This window comes from Malurus melanocephalus, unplaced genomic scaffold (genome assembly GCF_030028575.1).
Source record: "Malurus melanocephalus ecotype Western Australia unplaced genomic scaffold, MMel_1.1 scaffold_272, whole genome shotgun sequence".
Lineage (NCBI taxonomy): Eukaryota > Metazoa > Chordata > Aves > Passeriformes > Maluridae > Malurus > Malurus melanocephalus.
The window spans coordinates 647,548-672,988 of NW_026623504.1; the positions used below are offsets into that span (position 1 = coordinate 647,548).

At 37.4% G+C, this 25,441-nt stretch overlaps 1 protein-coding gene across 1 annotated transcript in view; it reads right to left on the bottom strand.

The window, feature by feature from the left end:
• Positions 1-1,329: 1,329 nt before the first annotated feature.
• CHM (CHM Rab escort protein) overlaps positions 1,330-25,441 on the bottom strand; it is a 47,304-nt gene continuing 23,192 nt past the window's right edge. The window contains exons 8-15 of the mRNA XM_057376191.1: positions 25,202-25,427; positions 16,533-16,610; positions 11,732-11,836; positions 10,812-10,875; positions 10,165-10,261; positions 8,127-8,219; positions 5,433-5,599; positions 1,330-3,402 (exon numbers count right to left, since the gene is read on the bottom strand). Of these exons, the coding sequence (XP_057232174.1) occupies positions 3,205-3,402; positions 5,433-5,599; positions 8,127-8,219; positions 10,165-10,261; positions 10,812-10,875; positions 11,732-11,836; positions 16,533-16,610; positions 25,202-25,427 (1,028 nt within the window). The 3' untranslated portion in view covers positions 1,330-3,204. The remainder of the gene's footprint in view (positions 3,403-5,432; positions 5,600-8,126; positions 8,220-10,164; positions 10,262-10,811; positions 10,876-11,731; positions 11,837-16,532; positions 16,611-25,201; positions 25,428-25,441) is intronic.

A 25,441-nucleotide genomic window follows, 5' to 3' on the forward strand; every position in this document is an offset into this window, starting at 1 on the left:
ACTGCTGATCCAAAAAGATTTAGAGGGATGACAGAGTGGGGCTAAAATACAATGAGATCCAAACTAAGGAGCAGTGCAACCTTCTCAGTATGGAATGGGGAATCACTCCCAGCTACACAATCATTGGGGGAACTCTGACAAGATTTCTATGGAAAATATAAAATGCAACATTAAAGATAAAATCCCAAAAATTCCCCAGTCCTCTCCACAGCACTCCAGTTAACCAGCACATTCTCCAGCACATTTCCACAAAGGATGTTTCTGAATCAGCAAGTCTAACAGAAGGTATTTTTTTCCAAGGGTCAATTTTCCCATTGATGCAAGGAGGATTTACACATGCAAGTCCCATTAWCATTAATAGGAGTTGCCCACATAAATCCCCCTGCAATGATAGGRAAAAAGACCCCACAGTCTGCAAGGATTCAGGTTCTAATGATTACCTGTCAAATGGTCCTAAGCATCATCATCATCCCCAGAAAAAGCAGACGAAGCAGCTTCATGGCTGAAAATACCTCCAAAGGAACAGTAACCAMCTGCAGTCCTGCAGCCAAGGCAATGCCAGAGGGGAAAATGGCATAAAATGGGCTGCTGGAATATTAAGGGTTAATCCAATTAACCAACTTAAAAAGAAAGTACTCATTAAAAAAGGAATTCAAACATATCAAAGCACTCCTCAGGAAAAAAAGGTGTGAATATTGTATGAGCTCCAAGGTGCTTGAAGGATAATACAGCTACTTGTTTAAAAATTCAATTAACCTTATCTTTCTTTAACTTGATTTATTAATAATCCTACAGATAAATTGCCAGTTTTTAAAAAGTCATGTTATCTTTTGAATACATCCTGTATGACAAGCCTTAAAAACGTCTTCAAATAAACCTAACCCTCACTTTGCATGCTTACATCATTTAAAGAAAGAACAAAATGCAGCTCAGACAATGATTTCTGTAAAATACCAAGATCAACAGTCTGATCTACTGCTCCTGCAAGTGAGCTATTGGGTACTCAAGTACCATAGGAAAAACATTTTATGTTTCYATTCACCCTATGAAAGAGACATGAAAACACTTTTTAAGCAATCAATGTAGTGTAAAGTCATAGCCTCYKACTTGTACATCATTCCATCARATGTGAAATCAAATTTGCACTGTTTCYAAACCTGGTTTCACAGGGGCAGAGAGCATTCTGATATGGCTTTATACAAACCTGATAACACAGGTACCCATATTGGCAATCACAGGTATCTTCGTGCTGAAAGCAGCCAAGAGAATCACCAGGAAATCCCAGCTAACAAACAAACTGCTTTGATTTGAAAGAAAATGGAAARAAAACACAAGACAATGCATTTGCAAGCAAACCTTTAATTTTCAAGAGTTCCTTGTAAACAGAGATGAGAAATTCAACTGTGATCCCTGCTTTTGAAAGAAAAACRGGGACTAGGTCCTCCACTTAGTTTTTTTACAGATCTGCAGATGTTAAATACAATCACCATACACTCATGCTTTCCAATACACAGAAATTACAGCTAAATGAAGAGGCAGCCTGCTTATTATTATTATATATATATATTTATATATAAATAATTGCTCAATCACAAGCATCCAGAGKTTACAGTTGTTTAACACTGGTGACATTCCAGCCACGTGTTTTTCTGAGGACTTTGGGATTTGCACACACAGACAAACACGTATTGGTACCTATCCAACAAAGGATGCAAGCACTAACCCTGAAATGCAAACTGGACAGGGGGATGATGCAGGACAAAGAGAACAGTATCAGTTATGCTGTAAAAAAATAAATAAATTACCCTTTCTGGCCTGGAGCCAGTTTCAAGGCAGGCACGGGCACCATGGGACTGTACAGAAGCCTGGCTGTGCCATGGCCAGGCAGTGCTGAATGCTCATGACTCRATGGCATTTTTTATTTACTTACAGTATTTAAGCACTGCTGGAACCAGCTCTACCTTCATGTAGAAGTTTAAACCCCAACTCATCAAATCTTGCTGATATTATGGGTTTAAAGTAAATCTTTAAGAACATGATAAATATTTTTCATATCAGATTTCAAGCATGGTTCAGAAGAAGTGCAAGTTTAACATGGTCATTCACAAYAGCTTTCTCATTTTGTAGTTTTTTCATACAAACTAGGCTTATAAATAGTTCAATAAATTTTATTGTATAAATGCTTCATGATTTATCATTASAAAATGCATAGTTTACAGCTATCACACTAATTTTAATCCTATTAACTGGGATCAATACAAACCTTTGGAATTGTCAGTTGAACCTTCTTGCCACCACAAACCCTCTCAGTAAATGGTCATTTAAACTTYTCAGACCCAAACTTCAAAAAGTATCTACTGGCTTACTAAAGGCCCAAACAGTGCAACAAATGCAGGAAAACTAAAATCAGGTATGCTCCATTTATGATTTTGAATTTTGTTGGGAAATCTGACATTAAGTTTAAATTGTACCATTTTCCTGACTACAGTAAATGAAGTCACTAGTGAAAATGTGTCACCTGTTTGGTCTTTTTAAAAAAACTGAAAGTAAAATAGTTCCATGTAAGGAATATCTCTGGATTGTAACTCCTACTTGATTATGGCATTAGTTTCAAAACCATACTATAAAGCCACTCCAGACCTGTCAATATTATTGCCTTTAAGTACCATTCATAAAACCACTGTGAAGGACAGATTCTGAGCCTCACCTTCAGCAGTTTAATTAGCAGACATCCAAGGATTTTTAGTAGAAGATCATCTTCTAACTGGTAAACAAACTTGCAGTTTTTTCTTTTGTGTAGTTTTGACTTGCTGCCTCTTTAAAAGAAGGAGGATCCTTTCCAAGAAGTAAAACAAAACCAAATTTTCTCAGCAAATCATGAATCCTATTTTAGCACTTCCAAATCAGATGCTTCATTCTGTGGTTTTTGGTTTAGCTACAAACTCCACTGGATCTGGTAGACTAATGACTGCTCAGAAGTGCCTCAACCATCAATGAAACTATTTAAAAAAGATGATTCAAGCTAAAGAAAATAAGGCAATGGTAAACAGCACATCTCTGGGGGTTTTAAACCTTTTTTTCTTACGCTTTCTCCTTTACGTTCCAGTTTGGGTCAACCTCTTCTACTAAGAGAACACTGTTCATTCATTCATTCATTCATTCATTCATTCATTCATTCATTCATTCATTCATTCATTCATTCATTCACTCTTCCTTTGTAACAGCAGCATCACCTCCACTACTGCTCTCCTCAGCTGAGGATTCAGGTTTTGTCTCTGCTGAATTACTCAATCCAGACTCTTCTGGTTCAACCTCATCTTCATCATAAATAATATCTTCGGGATTCGGTGCTGGTGGGCAAAATTCCTCTGTTGGAAACATTTCTCGGAAAATAGTCTCAGCCTATTCAGGAAAAAGAAGAATAACATAAACTTTACCTTGAAATGTAACACCCTGAGGCAATATTTTACAGATATTTAAGATTAACCTCCGTTCTTTCAAATCAATAGTGATTTAGTACTTTGACAGTATTGTAAACACATGGGAAATCCATTTCTTCTTGCAGACCTCAAAAGAGAAAAAGCAATTTATCTTTTTACATTGTTCTACWAGGAAGTCACAGCATGGGGCTTTGTAAAAAATGCTGGTCATTCTATRTTGTAYTGAGAACAAGGAAGAGGATTTTTTKGGAAGCAAACTGATCTTTTCCATTATAAAACCATCCCTAGCTGCAGTCAAATGCAAAGCAGGGGAAAGATTGTGCCTCTTTCCAAAGAGAGGGATTCATTTCACACAACAAGCAAACCCAGGGAACTGTACATATRTACAATCCATATCATGGCTATAGAGATTTTCTTCTGAAATGTAAAAATAGCAAAACTGTTTTTACTTCTCTTTTTCTGAACAGCTTAAACATAGCTCAGCCAAGAACTATTCTCATCCAATGTGATATTACCATTGAAAATATATCCAAATACATTTTAGTTATGAAAAACTCATGTCTATAATTCCAAGGTATTATGTGCACAGACCTGTGTGCACAGAGAACTGTATGTGTGAAAAGAACTGTATTTTAGATAGAAAGACAGATCTAGTTTAAGGAATTAATTTACAATGGCATTTGCTCTTCATGCCATCAAGGTTTATAAATTAGGTACATGCAAGAAGTTTTTTGGCCACAGCAATGGAAGATATTAGAAAGAAACATGTTCTTGGAATACCAGTGTGGTTGTTATTACAACATGGAAAACACAACTAGGAAATCTGGGAGAAAAAGGAGCCAAATATACCATCTTAGGATTCCAGAGAACCAGAAATTTTATGCAAAGGCGGCCAAAAATCCTTAAAAACCCCACAAAAATGCAAGAAGCTCCATTACCTAGCATTAAAAACTTTTACATGGGCTTGTAAAATAACCCATCTACAAGATTATCTTATAAATTAATTAAAAATAAGCAAAGCCTGAGACTTTGGGAATTCATTCACTGAATCCATATGCCCTCCACACTTCCCTAAAGGGTTCCTTTTCTAAGTCCTTAAGTTTCCAAGGCAAACAYAGGCACCTGAAGCAGCTCTTGGGTCTGGTTTGGGTTTCTAAGAAGGCAGAGGAATATTCCCTTTGCATTTGTCTGCTCAGTAACCTCTCCCCCAAGGCAGCCTGTGAGCTCCCACATGGGCAGGAATGCATTTAATCTTGATATTCCTCCTGCTCCAGGCCCTGCCCTGCAGAGCTGACAGGGGTCACTTAATGCCAACTGCAAAGGCCCATTACACGATGTGGAATCCTGGACAAGAGGGAATTGTTTTCAGATGAATCCATCACTGAGCATGTACCCAACAGCTTTCTGTGATGAACTCCACTGCCCACCAGCACTGCATTTCCATCACCAGCACGTGGGTGCAGGACTCTGTTATTAACTGCTTAAATGACCCTGTCTACTCTGAGTTCAATTTCATTTTTCATTCTCCTYCTGAAATTCTACTCTTCCATACTCATGCAAAACTGTTTAAAACTTTCTACATTACTACAGAAAAAAATGGACAATTATATTCTCTACTTCAAAACCATCACTTTGTCATTTGAAAGCCTTGCCTAGTAAGTCAGGGGAGCAAGGGGGTACAACATCCTAAAAAGCTGGGGTTTAACTTTTTCAAGGTAAGAGAAAAAGTTTTTCTTTTGTGACTATATCCTTCTTTGGTGATCTTTCCAACATGAACTGTAAATAGCATTTTCAGGCTTTGATTTGTACTGCACCTCCTCTTTCACCTTTCAGGTGAAAGGCTTTGGCTATTTCCTGATCTCTCCATCTAGCTAGTTTCATCATTTTTGGGAGTTAGCATGTATATTTATRGATAATGCAGAATAACCCAGACTGTACTGGACTTATGTCATTAAAATAAAAGTTTGGCAAATAAAATCGGGTCTGGCCAACCTGTTTGACAGCGCAGTCATTTCCTAAAGCCGGGTCTGGCCCAGAGCAGACATAAACGTTGGAGGGTAAGCCAGCATAGGAAYTCTTCTCAACTCCTGAAGAATCTCTCATGTTGAAGTAGACTGCCCAGAGGACTCTGGGTTTCTCCAGCTCTTCATTTTCAGTCTCTGAAAAGGAAAAGGAGTGTTAGCAATAATCAGTGCTGCTGTATGATAAGGTAAAGATGTAATCTAGCATACTGCAAATCAAATTTTTACCATGGAATAAAATATTTCTGATCTTTAAAAAACCAATTATTTAACTTTCCCTTCCTTTCTGAGATTCTCCTTCCCCACACTTTCCCCTTCCTTTCCAGCCACAGCTATGCAAATCCTGTGCACCCCACACCACACCAGAAGCTGTTATCACTACAAGCACCCCACCAAGGAGTCTGCTCTAAATTTAACAACTCTCCACATTATCTCCTTCACTGTGGATAAACTCCCAGAGCACATGACAGACTRAGCAAGTCCTCCCCAGGCTCTGCCAACCTGAAGGCATTGCATTCCCTGTGCACAGATATTTCTGATGTGTCACTTGTTCCCCTCTCATTTCAGAGTTTATCTTTGTACGTAGAATCTCTAAATTGGGGAAGTGCTGCTAAATGAAAATAAATKACTAATTTGTATTTATCTGCACTTACCGAGGATTGTACTGTGCTACAATACTCAGCATGAATACAAATTTATCACAAACTCAACTTAATTGCTCAAAACCTGTCCCTTCCTGCAGGACTTTGCCCATTCCTGTAATCCCTCTGCACACAGGCACAAAAACCCCTGGGAAGATGAAGGTCACTTTTTAACCAAGCAGAATGCAATGGAGGAATAAACAACACAGATTCTGAGCTTAATAGATACTATTTGTTTGGAATATTTGCTGTCCCCTTTCTTGGATTTTACCTCCTCTAAAATAAATGAAGCTTGTAAAAGACCCTGTGAGATTTACTTCTTTTCAAGGAAGAAACCTCTTGATAGCAATGGCATTCAAAACAGTATTTTAAAGCAGTTGTATTACAAAAAAAAGATAAATCTATGCTATTCCTTCAGTATCTTTTTATAACTGTCAAATAGTTAAAAAAAAAACCAGATGCTACCCATACTGAACAGTTTGAAATATAAATTAAATTCATCAGCCTGTGAAAGTCTGAGCCTTAATACAGGGCAAGATGCTCTTTAATATATTTAAAAGTTCACATTGCTCATAAAAGTTACTTCTTCCTCATTTAGGCAAGAAAATGAATGGAGTCCTCTTCTCCAGGTGACTTTGCCTCTTTGACCTGCCATGGCCCAGTGCTCACTTTATCTGGTGATTCATTTTCAATAACTCCAACAGTATTTGTTCTGACATTTTAATTAAAATACGACCACTACCTCATCCTGATGATAAAAAGGCCTATGTGTCAGGGAAAACTGGCTTTTCAGTGCCTCAGTGCACCTGAGGACCCCTATGATCACAGAGTTTCTACAGAAGAATTTCAGTCAGCTTCTAAACAATCTATCATTTCGAAACTGGATCACTTTAAACATGAAGATTAATGCTRTACCTCCCCAAATGATTAGAAGACACTAAGCTGATCCTCTCTTCAACAAGTCTTTGAAACACATGGCACTCTATTGAAAATTTTAGATAGAAGTTAAATATTAAAAGCTGAAAATTAGCAGGCTTTAAATTAACAAATATACAATTGAGAAATGCCTGCAACTCTCCAGTCTAATCAAGTTTTCTGTTTACAAACCCAAGATGTTTTCTACATAACATAAGCACACCAATTATGAATATTATAAATACTGCCACATCTTAGTAACCTGCATTTATACCAACAAAATACTGCCTGGCAGCATGGGCACACTGTATACAAAATGCTTTTGCCAGGGTTAGAACACAGCAGCATCTCCCATATGCACACTGCCTACTCTGTCAGCATCTGCCATCAATAGGATAAAATACAACATCTCAGGATTAAACTTCAAAAACTTGAGTGAAATGAACCCAAGTATTTAAGGAACAACTTCCTTCTAGGCAGCAATTGCTTCATCAACAGCTGCTTTCCTCTGGGGTTTGGGATTGTTCATCTCAAGGCCAAAGTTCATAAAAGTAGCTGGCAAGGATTCCTTSAATTTAGGGCCAAGTAGTTCATTATTAGAAACCTGTTTTTGTGATAACAATACAGTACAACTTTATGCTTCCACTGCTTAGAGCAGAATGCAGAGAATTTCAATTAAAACAGCAAATCAGGAAACATTAGAAGACAAGAGGCTGAGCAACAGCCTGAGAATCAGAGGAGCAAAAGCAACCCAAGCAGCTCCCAGCACTGAGCACACCTGGCAGCTGGAGGAGAGGCAGATCACTGACCTTTGGGGATTTGGTAACTTTTGTAAGGGATACCCAGCTGATAGAAATCACTGAAAACAGTTCAGTGATTTCAGTAAAAAAACAGTTTCACAAATATTTCATTTCAATACTGCACCTTTCAAGGATGTGCTGAACAGCAAATGCATTTCATGGCAAAAAAGTGCAAAAATTAAAAAGAACCCAGGCACTTGCAGCCATGTCCTTGGATACTGAAGTTAAACCACAGCTGAAGGAGTCAGTAACAGATACTTAAAATTATATTTATGCAAAATGTTATCTTAATACCTTATTTATTTTTACCTTTTTCTGTATTYAGATTAAATAACTTCTGTACCACAGGCTCTAAATCTTCTCTCGCAGTTTTAGTTGATGGACAGGTTAAATGGACTAAATCTGTGGAAAGAGAACACAAAYTAATTACAATCACAGATTTATAAATAACATTTATAATTCTTATAAGGCACAGCAGGCTTTTAGAAATCATGTGCAAATGACTTCCTCTAAGCCAGGGAAGTGCTGTACTGTGGATRTACTATGGACTTATTTACAATTGGAACTTCTCACCAGAGAAGTATCCATCAGACAATCATGAAGAAATTTAATGTAACTTTGCACAACATTTAAACTGATTGGTTTTTTTTCCTCATTACTGTAAATTTCTGATCCATTCTTAGCAATCTGGAGCTCTGGTATTATTTTGAACCTAGATGACATTTTTCTCTCTTCTCTCTGAAGTCTGTCTGTGTTTGTTGTCATTATTTTCCAGTACATCACACACTTGACCCTGATTCTATGAGGAACAGAAATTTAACCCTTCATGCTCTTCTACTTTCAGGTTGCAMACAWACAGATTCTATTMAAAAATAAATMTTYATTTTTTATTSAACCCAAACCAAACCTTCTGTCTRAAGRAATATGTACTAAAAYAAGAMAAAGGSTGGTGATAATCAGYCTCCCCCTAACYTTAACTGGATRTTTCTAAYCCCAAACACTATAATATAATCTATTCTTTCCTCAAAAAACCCAGCTATAAATCACTAAAGTTCACATCATTTACTTTCTATAAATTCTTTTTTATTATCTTTAGGGTTATGGTTATGAGTCACAGTCATCAGTATATATTTTGATTATATTTGATTTACTCAGGTATAACTGCATTAGTTACAGTGGTTGCCAACATTTGTCTTCAAGTAATTCTCCCAGCAAGAAGAACGATGAGTTCAGTTCCTGATTTCATCATTACAGTCTCCATTTTTAGGGCAAGTGAAGGAGTTTGGTTCCACTCAAGTGGCAATACAGATGATGTGCCTGTCATTTGTGCAGTGTGATCAGAGAGTAGATGTATTTGTATACTTATCTTAAATAATTGCTCCAAGGAGAAATCAGTCAGGTTAAAATCCATTTACAGATAATGATGTAAAAGTTTTTTAAAAAATTATGAAATATGTCTCATAACTGGAATTCAGCTATAACGAATATAGGACTTTATTATTTCAATATATGAAGACAAATTTCATTAAGGAAGGAAGTACCTTCTCTTCTGAAATGAAAGGAATTTATGGAGAAAAGTAAATAACAGAAACCTTAATATTTCAGCACCATAAAAATTCTCCTGAAACTAATACTTTAGATCTATGGAACATCAATCCTACATTAGTTTCACTTCCTGCTATATACATTTTGTGAACCCTTAACTAAAAAGAGATCAACTGTTTAAAGGATAAATATTAACAATATGCTTTATAGCATGAAGTTATTAACTAATTACAGGTTTATAATATTTTATTATTATTTTAGTAGGAAATGTAATTTTGATATGACTTAATAATTTAGTTCACTTTTATATGCAAAGAACTTACTTCATGCCTATTTAACAGCAAAATAAATTGGTTATTATTATAGTTACTTATTTCTTGGTAGAAAGAATTAAGTAAGGTAACCTCCAATTCTATTCCAATAAATACCCAAAGTGAACATTTTATTGCTCACTTACTTCAAGTTTACATGAAATATCAATGAAAGAATCCTTTYGGAAGATAAAAAGCTCCAAAATACAGTGTATTTCAGGTATTTACATTTTACAGTTCAGCTAAGGGAGCCCATTTAAAATAAAAACAAATGACAAATTAACAATAAGACTCATGGGCTTTGGAATATATTTTTTTTATCTCGTGAAGAAGGATTTATTCTGAATAAAATGAAAATGAGTCCCTGAAGCTCCACGATCCCAGGAAGCCACTGCTCCCTGTGTTCTGTGCAGCAGAGGAACAACACACACACAGATTTCTAATTCTGTTTCAGAGCTACAGAGCCAAAGGGGAAAATCTCCTTTACTTACACGTGTCCTTCATGCAGGTCATGGTGGAGGAACACAACTCAATGACACAAACTGCTGCTTTTCCTGATTCCAGGGGAGGCACTGTCAGAATGGAAACCTGGGGAGCAGAAAGAAGAGATTGTGGTAAMCTGGAGAATGTGGCAACCTGCACAATCCTCACTAAAAATGAAAAGGAATTGCAGACAATTCCACAGCTTGGTTTTGTGGTTTATTCAGACAGAAGAAACACAACACTGATTAATATCCTCTAAAATTAAGGACTGCAAAGACTGGCAATGAGGACTTCAAACCGCAAAAAGGAATGTTAAAAAAAACCAAAGAAACTTGGAACAAAGTTTAGACAAGACAAATAATTAATAGAATAGTAAGGGTAACAGTTTATTAAGAAGCAAGCAAAATTAAAGACAGGAGTTTAGAAACTCTATTAATTAGCATGTGAGTCAAACAGGAAAATCCCAGTCATTGAACTAAATTAGATTTGTAATAGTTTTACAGAGACTAAAACAAATTAAACAATTACCTGCTCAGAGAGTTGACTAMAGACCTTGATTCAAGCAGAAACAAACCCATGAATTAATTCCTACCAACAACTAAATAGTGACAGATGTAATACACAAAGAGACAAGTGATACAGAATTGGTGTGTACCTGCTGCTCTGAGTCTGTGTTCAGTACAGACTGATCTGTAATGAGCACTGCCCTGGAGATCTGCCTACAATTAAACAAAAGAATTATGYAAAAATAATGATATAATAAATGTCATTATGCAAAATGAAAACAGAAATGCAAAAAAATAGCAATTAAAAATCATAGCTTTGGTACTACCAGGGCTATTTCACTATATAATCTTTATTACTATGATTTTTAGTGGGRTATTTTSCCTGTTGCTGAAGCAGAARCACACCTGGAACATCAATGTATTATCTTCAATGACCAAAACAGGTGATGAATAAATGAGGCAGTGCAGTTGTATAAAGCAGCCTCCTTCTGTTTTTTAAGTTCTTTGGTCTATTTGATCACGTTAAGGCCTCTTGGGATGAAGGGGATATGCAGCAGGGCGGAATTTATCATTTGCAGCTTGTGCTCCTCCAGTGCCCAGGGTTATTTCTGCTCTGCCCTCACTCTCTTAAATTTGCTGGTATCTTATCTGCACTGTTCTGGAGACAGAGGCAGTGCATGGCCAATGCTTTTAGCTACAACAATCAAATCACAGAAAACAATGAAGTTYAGTACTCTTCTAAAGCTGAACAAACTTAAAGCAAGGACAGCAATTCGCACCTTCACTTTCCAAATATATTTCAGCAAATATGAAATTCCTAGCACATATAAAGCTCTTGGATTTTTTAATATGGAAAAAGGGAGTATTATTTCAATGACAATTGAAGAAAACCTGAATATAGAAAGTACACAAGTATATTCTCCAGTTTATAGAAAAGCAATACTTTGCACAGAACTGAACCATAYTGCAAAAATAAAGGAGTGGGCAAGAGRCTCCTCAGTTAACTTGCAGGGTAYTTTATACATCATTATTTAAAGAAATTGACTGTGTTTTCTGTTTTCCCACATACCTGTAACACACATTTGTGCATGTGCTCTCTGAGAGGTAACTATCTTCCACAATAAAATACTKRGCACTTATTCTTTGTCCAAATTGATCCACAATAGCTTTGCACCTGTTTAAAAAAAATCCAAATTATAATAAGGAATTTTGATGTAAGCTAAAAAAAAAGCATGCATAAGTTTGTAAAATTGAGTTATACAGCACAATATTTACATCTTTTAGTGAATTTGGCTACCTATTTATTGAACATGTGAACCCCTAAACCAGCCCAACTGGGATCACTGGGATCACTCGGATCACTAAATCCGAGACTGACATTTTTTTATCTGGTATACAATTTTCAGTTTTTACAGTTTGTGAATTATTTTGTAGGTGCTACCCTATCACTGTGGGGTTCTTTCCTCAGTCAGACACCTTTATCAAAGACAAGTTTATTTTGACAATAATACTTGACAAGTTAAAGAGCAAATTAACTTCASAGATTTATGGAAAGATCCCTGACAAGTGAGTGCATCAGACTGTTCCAAGAGTGAGTTGCTCYATTTGTGACTAAATATACCCTTAATCTCTAAGTTACACACAAAAGGATTAACAAGTCATGGTGTTTTGAGAACAACACAAATRTTCTCCGTAGAACAGGGACAGAAATAGAAGTGGGACAGAAATGCAAACCAGAGAAATGAAAYAATTCAGTGAGCTTACATGAGAATACAAATTTCAGATTTTAAGGGGGAAAATTCTCTATGAAAGAACAAACTTCAGACTTATATATGACATATGAAGCTACATCATATATATGAGACAAAGGAGGCTGCACACAGATACTCACTAAAGCAACCTCTACTGCTGATTCCTATATCCATGATCTGTGTTCTCTTCTACACTATCAGAACATTTACTGTATAAATAAATAAAGCATATTAGCTTTACTTAACCATTTCCCGGGGTATGAAAATTATCTTTTTTTTTAAATTAAATTTTTCTGAATTACTTTAACAATGTTTTAACAATTCAACATACAGGATTTAAACCAGGGAATTTTCTCACACACACTTATACACACGTGCATGCACAGGGAAACATCCAAAGGAACATGAGCTGCCCGAGTCAGAGATCATGTACAGATTTACCTGWGTTTTATCATAAAGCAACGTTATCTGTGGAATATCTGACATGCAAGTTATGCCTTAGGATTGAACAAMATTTCTGCAACTTATTTGTCAGCTTCTGTGATTAAAATGATCTATAAACCCAAACATAAATAAGTAATAATCAGCTCCCACTAAGTCTGGTAGACCACTTGTTCCTGTAACCTGAGATGAGAATTGAAAAAGGGTGCACACACAATCCTCATCTATAAAAGTAAGAGGTTTATGACTATTAAACATGTTTTTGTAAYACTGACTTCTAGTGCTGACCTCCTCTGGCTCCTCCACATATTCCCATATTCAAACTCAACAGGTACCTTCACAACAGTCCAAGCACTGTTTAAACATGCAAAATTCTTAGTTTCAAATTCTACCCAACATGTGTTTCACTTGTAACAAGTTTTTCCTAACTGTTAACCCCAGTGATTTCATTTCTCATTTGAATACTGCAAATAAACAAGGAAGTCGAGCTGCTGCAGCTCATTTCTAATTATAACCTTTCTTATTGTTTATGAAACAATTTCCCTGCCGCCCCCTAAACATTAGGGAAGGGGAAAGGTTGATTAAATGTCATGTTGCATCACTCAAAGCCAGYGAAAGCGACGACACATTTTATTTTCCTGCTAAGTGTCGTTTCCTCTCCTTTGTTCAGAAATAGCAGCAGGTCATATGTGTGATAAGATTTTAAACTGAGAGAGAGAGAGACCGCTTTTAATTTCAGTCCCACTTTACTTCAAAGGGTGATACTGAGAAAATTTCTTTCAAGTAGAGCTTCCAAAAGCAGCAAACACTTCTGCACTGACATTATCAGGTCTCTGTCATCTGATCTGTGTTGCGACAATGAATCACAGMGAACCCTCCATTGACCTTCTTTCAATGTGTCTGGATAAAAGGATGAAAATTAGAATCCATCTCCTTGCAGTGCCACGAGTTATAAATGTACTTTATAGGGCTCATTATCCAAACTAATGGACTAAGGGCRACATCCTTGAAATGGACTCAGCAGCACTGACAAAGCCAGCCTGCAGTATTTCAGCAGATATGTAAATTACTGGGTGTTTGCTCTATCTTTTTATCACAGATGTATAAATGTCCATTTATCACATCTCTTKCATTTTCAGACAGAATTMTGTAATTGGAAACATATGTAAAGTGTGATCAACATAAAATGCCTACCATTATGATGAAATTGTATCATATGCACCCCAAAAAATTGACATACAATAAACACAGAGAAAAACAACAAAACTATCATTCATATATTTAATGKGCTTTTTCATCAACCTCAGAAATATGATGTGGTTTTTATTTTCTAGACCATCAAAATTCTGCCAAGAACACAGAATGTTCTGCAAACTTACTAAAATAGTGGATCTGGTATAACACATAAAATATCAGATATTCCAAAATGCATTACTAATAGGGATGTCTGAAAGTTTCTATTTTTTCACCCTGCCTTGCCTGAATCTTACTTTCATAAACTATAAAAAGGACTATAGAAAAATAATAAAAGTAATTGTAGAGCTGGGGATGAAATGTACTGTCCTCTGTATATAAAGGAATGGGTAGGAAAAGATGAAAAAGTGATGTTGGCCATGTCTAAAAAAGTTGGAATAAATCTCGGTGATATTTAGAGACATTTAATTAAACTCTAACCTCAAAGTTTTAGATGGAAATCAAGGCTGTACACAGAAGTATTTATTTTCCTTACATGTACTAAACCAGGAATATTAAAAATAGAGAAAAAATCACTGCCTTATGGCATGGATGAAGCCTGGAGGGCTGTTGAAGGTGCTATAAACTGGTAATGACTACAGCACAAGGCAGTTCTGCAGTGCTGAGTGTGAGCCATTTGTAACCAGGGCAAGCTGCCTCTGCAAGCACAGAGCCAGCTCTACTGACAACCAGATATGAATTTGCCTCTTACCAATTACTATTAATGGTCTGTTGACTCAAAAGCTCAGTAACTCATAAATAGCCTCATTAACAACTTGATAGCTGATTTTTATTAGGCAAAACACTGAAGTCAAGAGGAAATACAAGCTGGTGCAYGGAGGGAGTACACAGTGAGGAAGGMGATAACACCAAGAAAGAAACAAGATAAAGAAAATGGTGATCTTGGATGTGTTGTGCTTCTTCATATTTGCCATCAAATAATGGCATTATTAAAATTCAGTGTTTTTGGAATAATGAAAGCCTGGTGAAGTCTTTTAAAAGTATTTCAGTAATTTTGCTCCTYAAAAATCTATCACTTTAAAATGGCACAAGTGAACCACAAAAGCAGCCTAAAAAAAGACACTTGACACCTATGTTAAACCCTGAGGAATGTATATTCAAAACATAAAAGCAGGTAAATGGAAAAGCAGCACTTCAGCTTTTCTGGAACAGAAAACACTCATTCATTTCAAAGATATTCAAAATGTGCAAAAGAAGCCAAAACTGAGGCAACCAGTACCAGTGACCAGTTAAATCTGCACAGAGTGGGGTTTGGAAGTTGCTACCAACCATAAGCTTTGTCCCCCTGCAAGAGCAATTGAACTATTCAAATATTATTGGAATATAGTTTTCTACAGTAACAGTTCAAGCACCAGTGTTAAAATAAAAGAGTTTCAGAATTTCTGAATGGGGCATAGTTTAATTTGCATATGAATCATGCATTTGGAACAACACATGTGATGAAATACTACCACATTTACATCTCAAAATCTACAACTGTGCAGTGATCTCCAGAATCTTCAGGAATTGGCAGAAAGATAAAATCTGGAGTTTACACAATTTCAGGGAAAACAGCTACTACACTTGACCATGCTGTGACAAATGCAGCTACAAGGACTGTGCTCAAAGAATTGCAGAGCAACTGTGAAGAAACACACCACCCCCATCATTTAACAACTCCTTTTCCTAATACATTGTTACTACATTATTTCTAAATTGATTTTCTAAATTTTCCACAAAATATCTTGAACTKCTCAATTGTAGAAACTAAGCCACAAACAGAATCTTTAGAGAGCCAAAGTCTGCTGTTAGACTACTAACTGACAAAATGTGCATAACAGAAATACAATATAGAGAGGTGTGAAAAAAGTCACTATAGAAAAAAACTCTGGGTTGATTTTTCTTAGCTCCACTTTAAACCTGCCTACAGGCCTGATATTGTTGTAAAAGAATTTATTCTGGAATAAGAGGGCAGCATAGTTTATGACAACAATCYACCTAAAAACTCATTAAAGTCTTTTCTCTTGGAGTGACATGCATTATCAGCAAAGATTAATCTGATGAGTCTTTAGGTGAGCTCCATTTTTAAAAATGCAATAACAGAGGGCTTTGTTGTCATCTGATGAAAATCAATTAGAGTAGGTAAGGCCACAAGGAAAACTAACATCACTCATCACCAGCCCCCCGGCAGCTGAAATGATTTGTCTTCCAAGCTTGGGTGATCAGGAGCTGCAGTAATATCACAGGGAAATTAATTTAGTTTCTATATTCTAGACCCACTTTCCTTGTTCTGGAGGACCTATACACAAATTACTTTTAATCAAGGTTGATGTGTTATTAATACCAAGGAGGATCTCTGAAGAATCATTTTTTTTTTAAATTGACTTAACACATTTTTCACCTGTGTTTTGTGTATAAACAGCAGGTTCCTGATGTCACCCTTACCTTCCCGAGGCTGTGTCCAGCACCAGGCAGCGCACGGCGTGACGGAGGCAGTAGATCCCCCCAAACACAGCACACAGCCTGCAACACAGGGAACACACAGGTTACTGCATCACAACTCACTGCACTCAGGGGGAGTGTGTCACAGCAAGGCACAGCACTGAGATGTTGGCAATGCTGATTTATTGACAGGATGGGCCCCCAAAACAACAGAGATGTGGAGCTGTGGAGTCCAGAGGAGCCCACTGGGTTATCAAGGGGTTGGAGCCAGACTGGGAGAGGTGGGAGGGTTCACCTGGAGAAGAGAAGGCTCCAGGGAGACCTTAGAGTCTGTTCCAGGGCCTAAAACAGGGTGCCAAGAGAGCTGGAGAGGGATCTGGGACAAGGGATGGCAGGACAGGAAAATGTGGCATGGTCATAAACTGAATAAGGGTTGGTTTAGATTGGATACTGGGAAGAAAACCTTGGCTGTGAGGGCAGTGAGGCCCTGGCACAGGGTGCCCAGAGAAGCTGTGGCTGCCCCTGGATCCCTGGAAGTGTCCAAGGCCAGATTGGATGAGGCTTGGAGCAACCTGGGATAGTGGGAGGTGTCCCTACCCATGGCAGGGGGTGGAATAGGATGAGCTTTAAGGTCCCTTCCAATCCAAACCGTTCTGTGATTCTCTGATTTTGAAGTGAAAGCATTTTGCTATCATCTTCACAGATGACGAACTTGGAAACTTTCACTTTGCAAATCTGACTTTCAAAAACAGCTTTAACATTGACATTCTAGTGTCAGATGAGACAGTCCAAAGACAGTCATTCCCACAGTTTGCTCTGCACTGCAGGACTGGTGCAGCCCAGCCAAGGGCTGCATTCTCACCGAGCCCATCTCTGCTCTCCAGGGGCAGCAGCTCCAGGAGCTGTCAGCACCACCACAAACCACAGGACACACCGGAACATCCCTACAAACATCTCTGCTACTCAGGGAAAACCAGGAGATACATCCCATGGAGCCCTGKTTGTTTGGAGATTGCTGAAGATGACACCAAGGTTAAACATCCACTGAAGAATTATAAAAAAAGCTTGAGCCATGGGTTTATAATCTCTAATGCTGCTATCCTGCCTGACAACGAAGGTATCAGGATCTTTCAAACCAACTCAGAGGGGTTTATTTCATACCTTGCACATAACAATAGCACTATTAACTCAACTAGAACTAGGATTCCTTAGTTAAAAACATTAATTATAACTTTCCTTTGACTTCCAACCACAGCCARTGGGTTTTGATACATGCAATTTATTTTTCTTGCGTGCTTTAAAAGAACTTTGCTGCTTGGCTGCACAAAAATGTGAATTACTTCTTTCCAAGAGTAACCTGCTATCCAGGGGAGGAGGGCACGACCTGTTTTCATARGAAGCCAGCAGAAAACTTCTCTTTTTAAATGAAAATGGAAAGGAATTTTGATTGTGTTGCTGAACAATCACAAACAGCCAAAACACCTATTAAAACGGCCTAGCATGAAAAATGACACGATTGGGAAGAACTTGCCAAAATTATTTAAATAGAGAAATTGAAATATTAAACTAAATRGCACCCCAATAATTTATGACAAAGTAAAATCATTGTGCTGGCAATACTTTCATACAATGGGCTATTCAAGATGACTTGACTGCACTTGAAGTACAAGGCAACTCTTTGATACCATTAACCCTAAATGACAGACATTTAAACTGATATTACTCTAATTAACTGGCGACTGCCTCCACCAATAATTCAAGTTTTGCTGAAAGATAGCAACAACACTGTACTTGGCTTCAACTTTGCCCCAKTGACATCAAATCATATTACAGCTAAATTAACAGTTGTGAAAATTTTTGGCCTGGTAGCCCTCCATCATACACAGCCTTTAAATGCCATTTCAGCCCCCATCAAGGCAGAAATCAGCAGYTGCAATTTTTAATACAGCTGTGGAACAATAGGACATATTAAAAGCTGTGGTTTTGACAGCATATTCGCAATGATTTATGAGTTTGTATATAATTTGATTATTCTATTAATTTTACTGATTACTGATTCAGCTAATACAGTGAAGGTCACTTACAAAATAAATCTTCATTACATTTCAGAAAGTAACTGCCTCCAACTAGTTGTTTTCTTTAATTAAACACTAATGTAACAAGAGAGAAAATAGGCTTCAGGGTTGCTGCATCTGTTGATACAAGAGGAGTTTACTGCTTTGATGTAATGCTCTGTGATATTAATTAAACAAAAATAGAATGTCTCTCCATTTGACATCTCGATTCCCAGCACAGAGATACCACAAACACACTCACATTACAGCCTTAGTTCACTCTGAAACTACATAAAAAACGACACAGAAGAATTTTAAAACTGTATCACATTATTTTATATCAAAAACTAGCTTTTATTTCTAGCATGTAATTTGTCTTCTACTTTCTAAAATGCATCATGTCCTGTTTAATTACAAAAATGGACTATTTTTTAGCACATTTTTTCTACAGTAAAAACTACTTGCTTCACTCCTTAAAGCTGAATACTGCATGTACAGCACAGTACTCTGGAGAAAGAGCAAAGAAAAACACAGCAAGTGCTAAAATAACGCATTGTCCTCTTTATATTTGTTTTTACACACAGAGTAAAAAAGAGCATTAATGAGCTGTCTTTGAGAATYAATTGTATTTCCAGAAGCTGCAAAGTAAATCCAGACACTGCTCAAAGATAATGACTAACACGATAAAWTGTGAGGCTAATGTCAACAAAAAAGCAAAATTTGAAGTATTTGAGATTAAGTCTAAATTAAGTTGTTCCAGAGCCATGAAGTTTTGTAAAGACTGAACATTCATAATCACAATATAGAGGTGCTGTTTCTTAAAATTAACCACATTATTAACCCGATTTTTTCAAGGATATTGCAATTAACAATACTTCTTAGTGATCAAGATAAAGTATCATTCTCTGGGATTCTAAGCTCAAGAAACAAGTGATTTATATGGAAGTTGGGTAAGAATCCATCAGGCAACGTGGTCAAGTGGCCTGGAAATTATGGTCAAAGCATTGTGGGAATTGTAAGAAATTGTCACAGAGCTGGAGAAGGAACAAAAAAGAAATAAGAGCGCAGTTGTCTTTGTGCTCTGTGATGGCAGGAAAGTGCAAAAGCACTCCCAGGGCTCCTCTCTGGGGGATCTGGAAGGATGGGACCTGCCTGGCTCTGAACTCCACTGACTTTGTTGAAGAAGCAGCTGCTCCTCRCCCAAGGTCACCCAGCCACAATTACACAACAGCTCTGCCCTCCCAGAGAAGCTTGGGAGAACAGGACTGCAGGGCAAGGCACAAAATCCAGGCACTGGGAACCAGTCACTAAGCATTAGCTCATCTCTAAAAYCCATTTATGTGTTCTCTGCCTCCAGAAAAGACATAAAAATTCCAGTTATCCTAACCCTCAATGAAATTCAAGGGCTATTTTACTAATTCTGTCATGTTTTGGAAGCTACCTTTCTGTGTCTTCTGGTTTAATGAAAAAGGACTCTGCTAAATGAAATTTGCCTTTCAGATCTCAGATCTGCCCCAATAATAAACAATCATGTCATTTCCACAGGTCTCCTGATAATGCTGCAACATATTCATGTGTCTGAGTCATAACTCTCAGGAAGACCTTGTAAGGCAGAATCTGCACAGCCCAACACAACCAGGGAGGAATTTTCTTGTTGAGGTACTGCTAAGAGGCAATACCAAATGATGTATTAAAACACATTTCCCTTCTATTATCACCATTACCCTAATTATTAAACCCTGAAAAAAACACCATACAATAGCATTTTGTATTTTGTGCTTTTAGGTTCCAAATATGTTTTTAAAATGAACCAAGATGATCAAGAATGAGAGCAGGACAATATAAGTCCAACCCCTCAATACGATTTCTTGACTGAAAACTTTTCCATGCCTAGTTAGGRATGTGAAATCAATAACTTTGACAACATCCACATGATTCAGAGCATCCCATGTGATATATTCTAATGGCTGAAGGCCTTCATGAGGTATAAACTCCTGCAGAATACAATTGCTAGTCAGAAATAAAGAGCAGGAAAGCTCTCATATTTGTATGCAAYTTTTTAAACAAAGAATTGACAAACACTCACTGAGAAGATAAAATCTAAAATGGGAAGGTATTTTCCAAGTTTCATCCACTTAATGCATTTCACAACAAAGGTTATTTCCAAATTARAAGTCTTTTCCTGTCAAATTCTGAGAAATAATGTGGGCAAGGACACAAAAGCATTCCATAGCTGTATTAACGACAAGGCTCACTGATCTGTGAATAACCTGAAAAAAATGAAGATTATTGAGTTACTTTACCAATCTATCCATCCATCACTAGTGAACAGGTCTCAGAATGATGGATTATCTCACTTCCCTTATGTTTATCCCAAGAAAGAGTTCTCCTTAGAGGGAAAAACAAACAACCTATCCTACAAACAATCCTGCTAACTATGCTTGTCCATTTTGCATTCATCTGCCAGCAAAGTGAGGAGAACTATATCAAGTTTGTCTTTAAAGGCCAAACTACATTGGAAGTTTTATTATTTCTCTGAAATGCAAGTRAAAACAATTAAGAGGAAAGCAGCACTGCAGCTACTTGTACTGTTCAATATTTTAATACAACCCAAAGAATAGTGTCACGTTGTCAATAATTCCAATTTACATCTTCTAGTCCAATTAGTGATAAGAGATAAATATGAAAATTARGTATTTTGAAATGGAGGGCTGAACTAATATCTCACTAGGTTTTTTTTTWAAATCATCTGTGATTGTTTCACACTTGCACAGAATTGCACACGTGCTAAGACTCAAATCTGTCACATGCGACTGTCACCAGGAATTGGTATTGTTTGRATCTCTCATTAATATGCTAAATCATACAATTCACACACAGAAAAGTTCTGCATCTTGCTTACATATAGAGACATGATACTCATGTATAGATTTAGCTGAAAAAGATGGTGCTGCAGTGAGGTTTCCTGAAGTCCAGGCTTGACTTCAGACAACTAAAACCTTGTAACAGGTACATAATTGGGAATTTTAAAGAACCTGACGCTACCCCAGAAGCTCTGACATTTGCAGCAGATAATAGTGCACATGTAAGGGTAAAACTGATTATTCATTTTTAAATATATACAGGAACCCTCGGAATCAATCACACTATCCATCTTATCTCAGCCTGGCCTCTTAATCTTCCTGTAAATATGGGAACTGAAAGAGATGGAACTGTCTTAATCRGATCTTTCCTCCATCACMAAATTACTGCTGTCACTGGCACTGWGACAAAAATTACAATTTCAGGCAGAATCTGTAGGAACTACTACAAAGGGTGAAACCACCCAMCGAATACACAGTGGAAAAGTTTGAAGTCTCAAATCATTAACCAACTACCCCAAAAAAGSCAGGGAATCACCAATTCATCTATCAAACAGATGAGGACATTCCAGCACCTGGTACCACCCAGATCTGTCAGTTTTTTAATAACTCTTAACAGAGAAACAAGAGACACAATRTTCACCCTTAGAACCTTTCTGACTTCACAGAGAGTGGACAGTCACCAATTTCCTCCAAAACTCCACATGGGGAAAAAATACTGCTTCTCAAAAAATCATTTCCATTTGCATGTTCATATTTACAACAGTCCAGAGAAAAGAATTTGAAACCAGACTGAAGAGAAACCCTGCCCAATCTGCTCCAAATTCAGTGTGTTCCCAGAGCAAACACAGTATCAGATGYAAAGGCTTGTTTGGATTTTCCCCAAGAATGAGATATTACTATATTCATTTTCACTGAATATCAGACTCTTGCTACATCAGTAGAAAGGAAGAAGCAGAACAGTTTTGTACCAAGGAACCAAAGGAAGCTGTTAAAGGCCAGTGAAGTTTTGCTGCTTGTCAGCTTGGGAGAGCAAAAGTCTTCCAATGACCTTCCTTGTTCCACGACTCCAATTTATGGAGACAGAAACCTCACATCTGCACCTCAACATATTGGGATGTACATTACAGTGATATAAAAGTTTAATTTTCTCTCCTAAACCATCCCTGCTTAAACCAATAAAGAAGGAAGAGCGCTTTTGCTCACTCGAGTGTCGTCAGCAGTTATAAAAGGTTGGAGTGTTTATGCAGCATTCATTTGGGATGCAGGGATGTGACTTACAAATGTCTTTGACTCATTCCCATCAATATGCATGTGTGCCATTTATAACAGTAGCCTTGATGAGAACACACAGTGTAACTGGCTGCAAGAAACGCTTAAGAGGTTTACATTAAAACAGAATATAGAACAGTGGTTAGAAATCACAGGCCAGGTGACACCTTCCTCTGATAAGCTGGTGATAAAAGCTGTAGGCTGTGATCTATAGGCTCTGGCATTGCCTCTTTACTCCCCAGCCTCAGCAGGATTCTTTGGATATGGCTCACTTTGAGCAAGACAAGATCCTGAGGGCAGAACACCTATAAAAATTGTGATTAATCTCAAAAAATGTTGTGATTGCCTCCTAAATTGTTCACTTAAAAAAAGGACAATTTCTTAAAAAGTTTTGTATTCAAATGCATGTAATACAAACCTTTAAAAAGTACAATTACTTCTTGGTTTGACAGAATGATTTCCTTCAACTATTAAAATACCCTCTTTGTAGGACTTATATATTTTAGCAAAAAAAACCCTAAAATGCAGCAATCAATGATCTTAAATAGAAAGATCAAGCCATGTGAAGAACTCCTGTCATCACGGAATGATTTTCTGGTAAGAATATTTATAATACTCCTAGACACCTCTACTGCTAACTCTTGAAATATACTGCTGTCACAGATCAGAAAACTGCATGTGCTGGTCATTAAATAAAAAAACAAAGTCAAAGAGATTTCAATAAATGCAAGAAAATGTATATGGATAAGAACTTACAGGGGAAAAAAGGCAAGCAAAATTCTAATTTTAATTATGGGGTTTACTTTTTTCCCCTGGGTATCTGAAGCCAAGGAAGGTCGAACTGTGATTACAAATGGCTCTGATAAAATTTTGATTTATTAATCTGCTGGTCACATACAGCTACCTGGCCTCACATGACGCTCTATAAAGACATAAAGATTTCCATAAAATCTACAAACACAAGTTGTGCTGCATGACTGTATCCAGAGTGGTTACCTAAAATTAATTCTTGTTCACAAATTGTCTGTATTAATTATGTAGGTCTGTACTTCTTAAAAATCAGCATATGAATACAGTTTAAAGACCAGATAAGGCTATTGACAAAAGACGGTACCAAATAACATTTCTACTGAATGGAGCACAATTATTCCAGAATGTTTCTATCAACATGTAACTGCATTCACCCCATAAAGACCCAAGCAGGCTCAAGCTGCTAAGGCCGTTTTTCTGGCAGCAACTTTAGTACTGTTCCAAAGAAGAGAAACAGAATCTATCACAGAGACAAGACAGGAAGAGAATGCCCAACAACGTGCTGTAAACCACAATTTCATAGTAGCACACAAGTAAAAAGCAGAACTTGTCCAGCACCAAACAAAACAGGTAAGACCCTGCACTGCTATTTAAAGGACTGAGGTACAAATATATCACTCAGACAAACTGGCCTCACCAGGCAAGGCTGCTTTTTTTAAACAGAGCTAATGTTTACTTCAGACCTACAGGTTACCACATTAAACCCACAGTGAGCAGATGGGAAGGCTGCTTGCCAGCAAAAGCAAAGATGAAAAAAAMCCCTCAGCCTTTTAAAAGGCAGTTGAACTGTTGGAAACAACTGAAATTAAAACCTCCCACCCCCTGCACACGAATCCTTTCTGATCCCCAAAAGCACTGAGCACCAGCTCTTCTGCCACGGTCCCAGGGACACCTCAGGAGACAGGGTAAGGCCACTGTCACTGCCCACAGTCCAAGGAAAGGAGCTGAAGTGGATCYTGTTTTATCTTGGAATCAACTGGGCTTTTTTTTGTTTTAATTACTTTCTAAGGCTCAAGGAGTGGGGAACATATGGCTGCTGTTTGAGATGTCAGAATGTAGAAGTGGCTCAGTGAAACAGGGCTGCATGGGATCTTCTCTGCTGTTCAATTCATAGCAATTGGAACCTYGTGCTCTARAGAGCTACAAAATGATRTGAAAATATGTGACTTCACATCAATTGCCCTGTTTATGTAAGTTTGTGACGGTGAAAGATAAAAGAAGAAGGTTTTGTTGTAAATCTAATTGTAAACTGGACACACGTCACCATTTTCCTCTTTCAGAAAAATCCAGTTCATTATTAAACATCTACCTGTGAATAATRGCAGATGGATTCTCAGCATTAATTAGCACAAATTGACAACATGGATCTTCCTGCAACTTCAGGGAAGACTCAAACTTTTTTCAACCCACCCAAATGCATAGTCTTCCTTTTGGACAGATATCTAAGTCTCCTCTATCAGATTTAAAAAGCTACATATAGATTAAATTATGGCCTTCTCATTTCCCCAGCACTTATTAACTTACTATCACAGGCAGCCACCACAGCCACCAGCTACWTCAAGCTGCATTTGTAATACAATAAAAAAATGTTGCAAATTATTATCCTATTGAACCATACCTCTTACATTASCAAGGGTTTCCTTTTGGGAAATATGTCTGGGTGAGTGAGGCTTACCTGCAGAAGCACTGTGGGATCTCTCCTTGCCCATACAGAGGRAACAAAAACGGGGTGTTGCCATAGCGGCCAAGGCACTGCAGGAATTTTTTTGTTGCCTGAAGACCTTCCARAGTGCTGCTCTCAGTCTCTGAAACCATTGCAATGGAGTGAAGGATGAAGTGCTGCAAGCTGGGGGTCAACTTCCGTGTCTGTAGGAACTGAGCAAATGTGCTGCTCTCGTAGTCTGAGGAAAAAGCA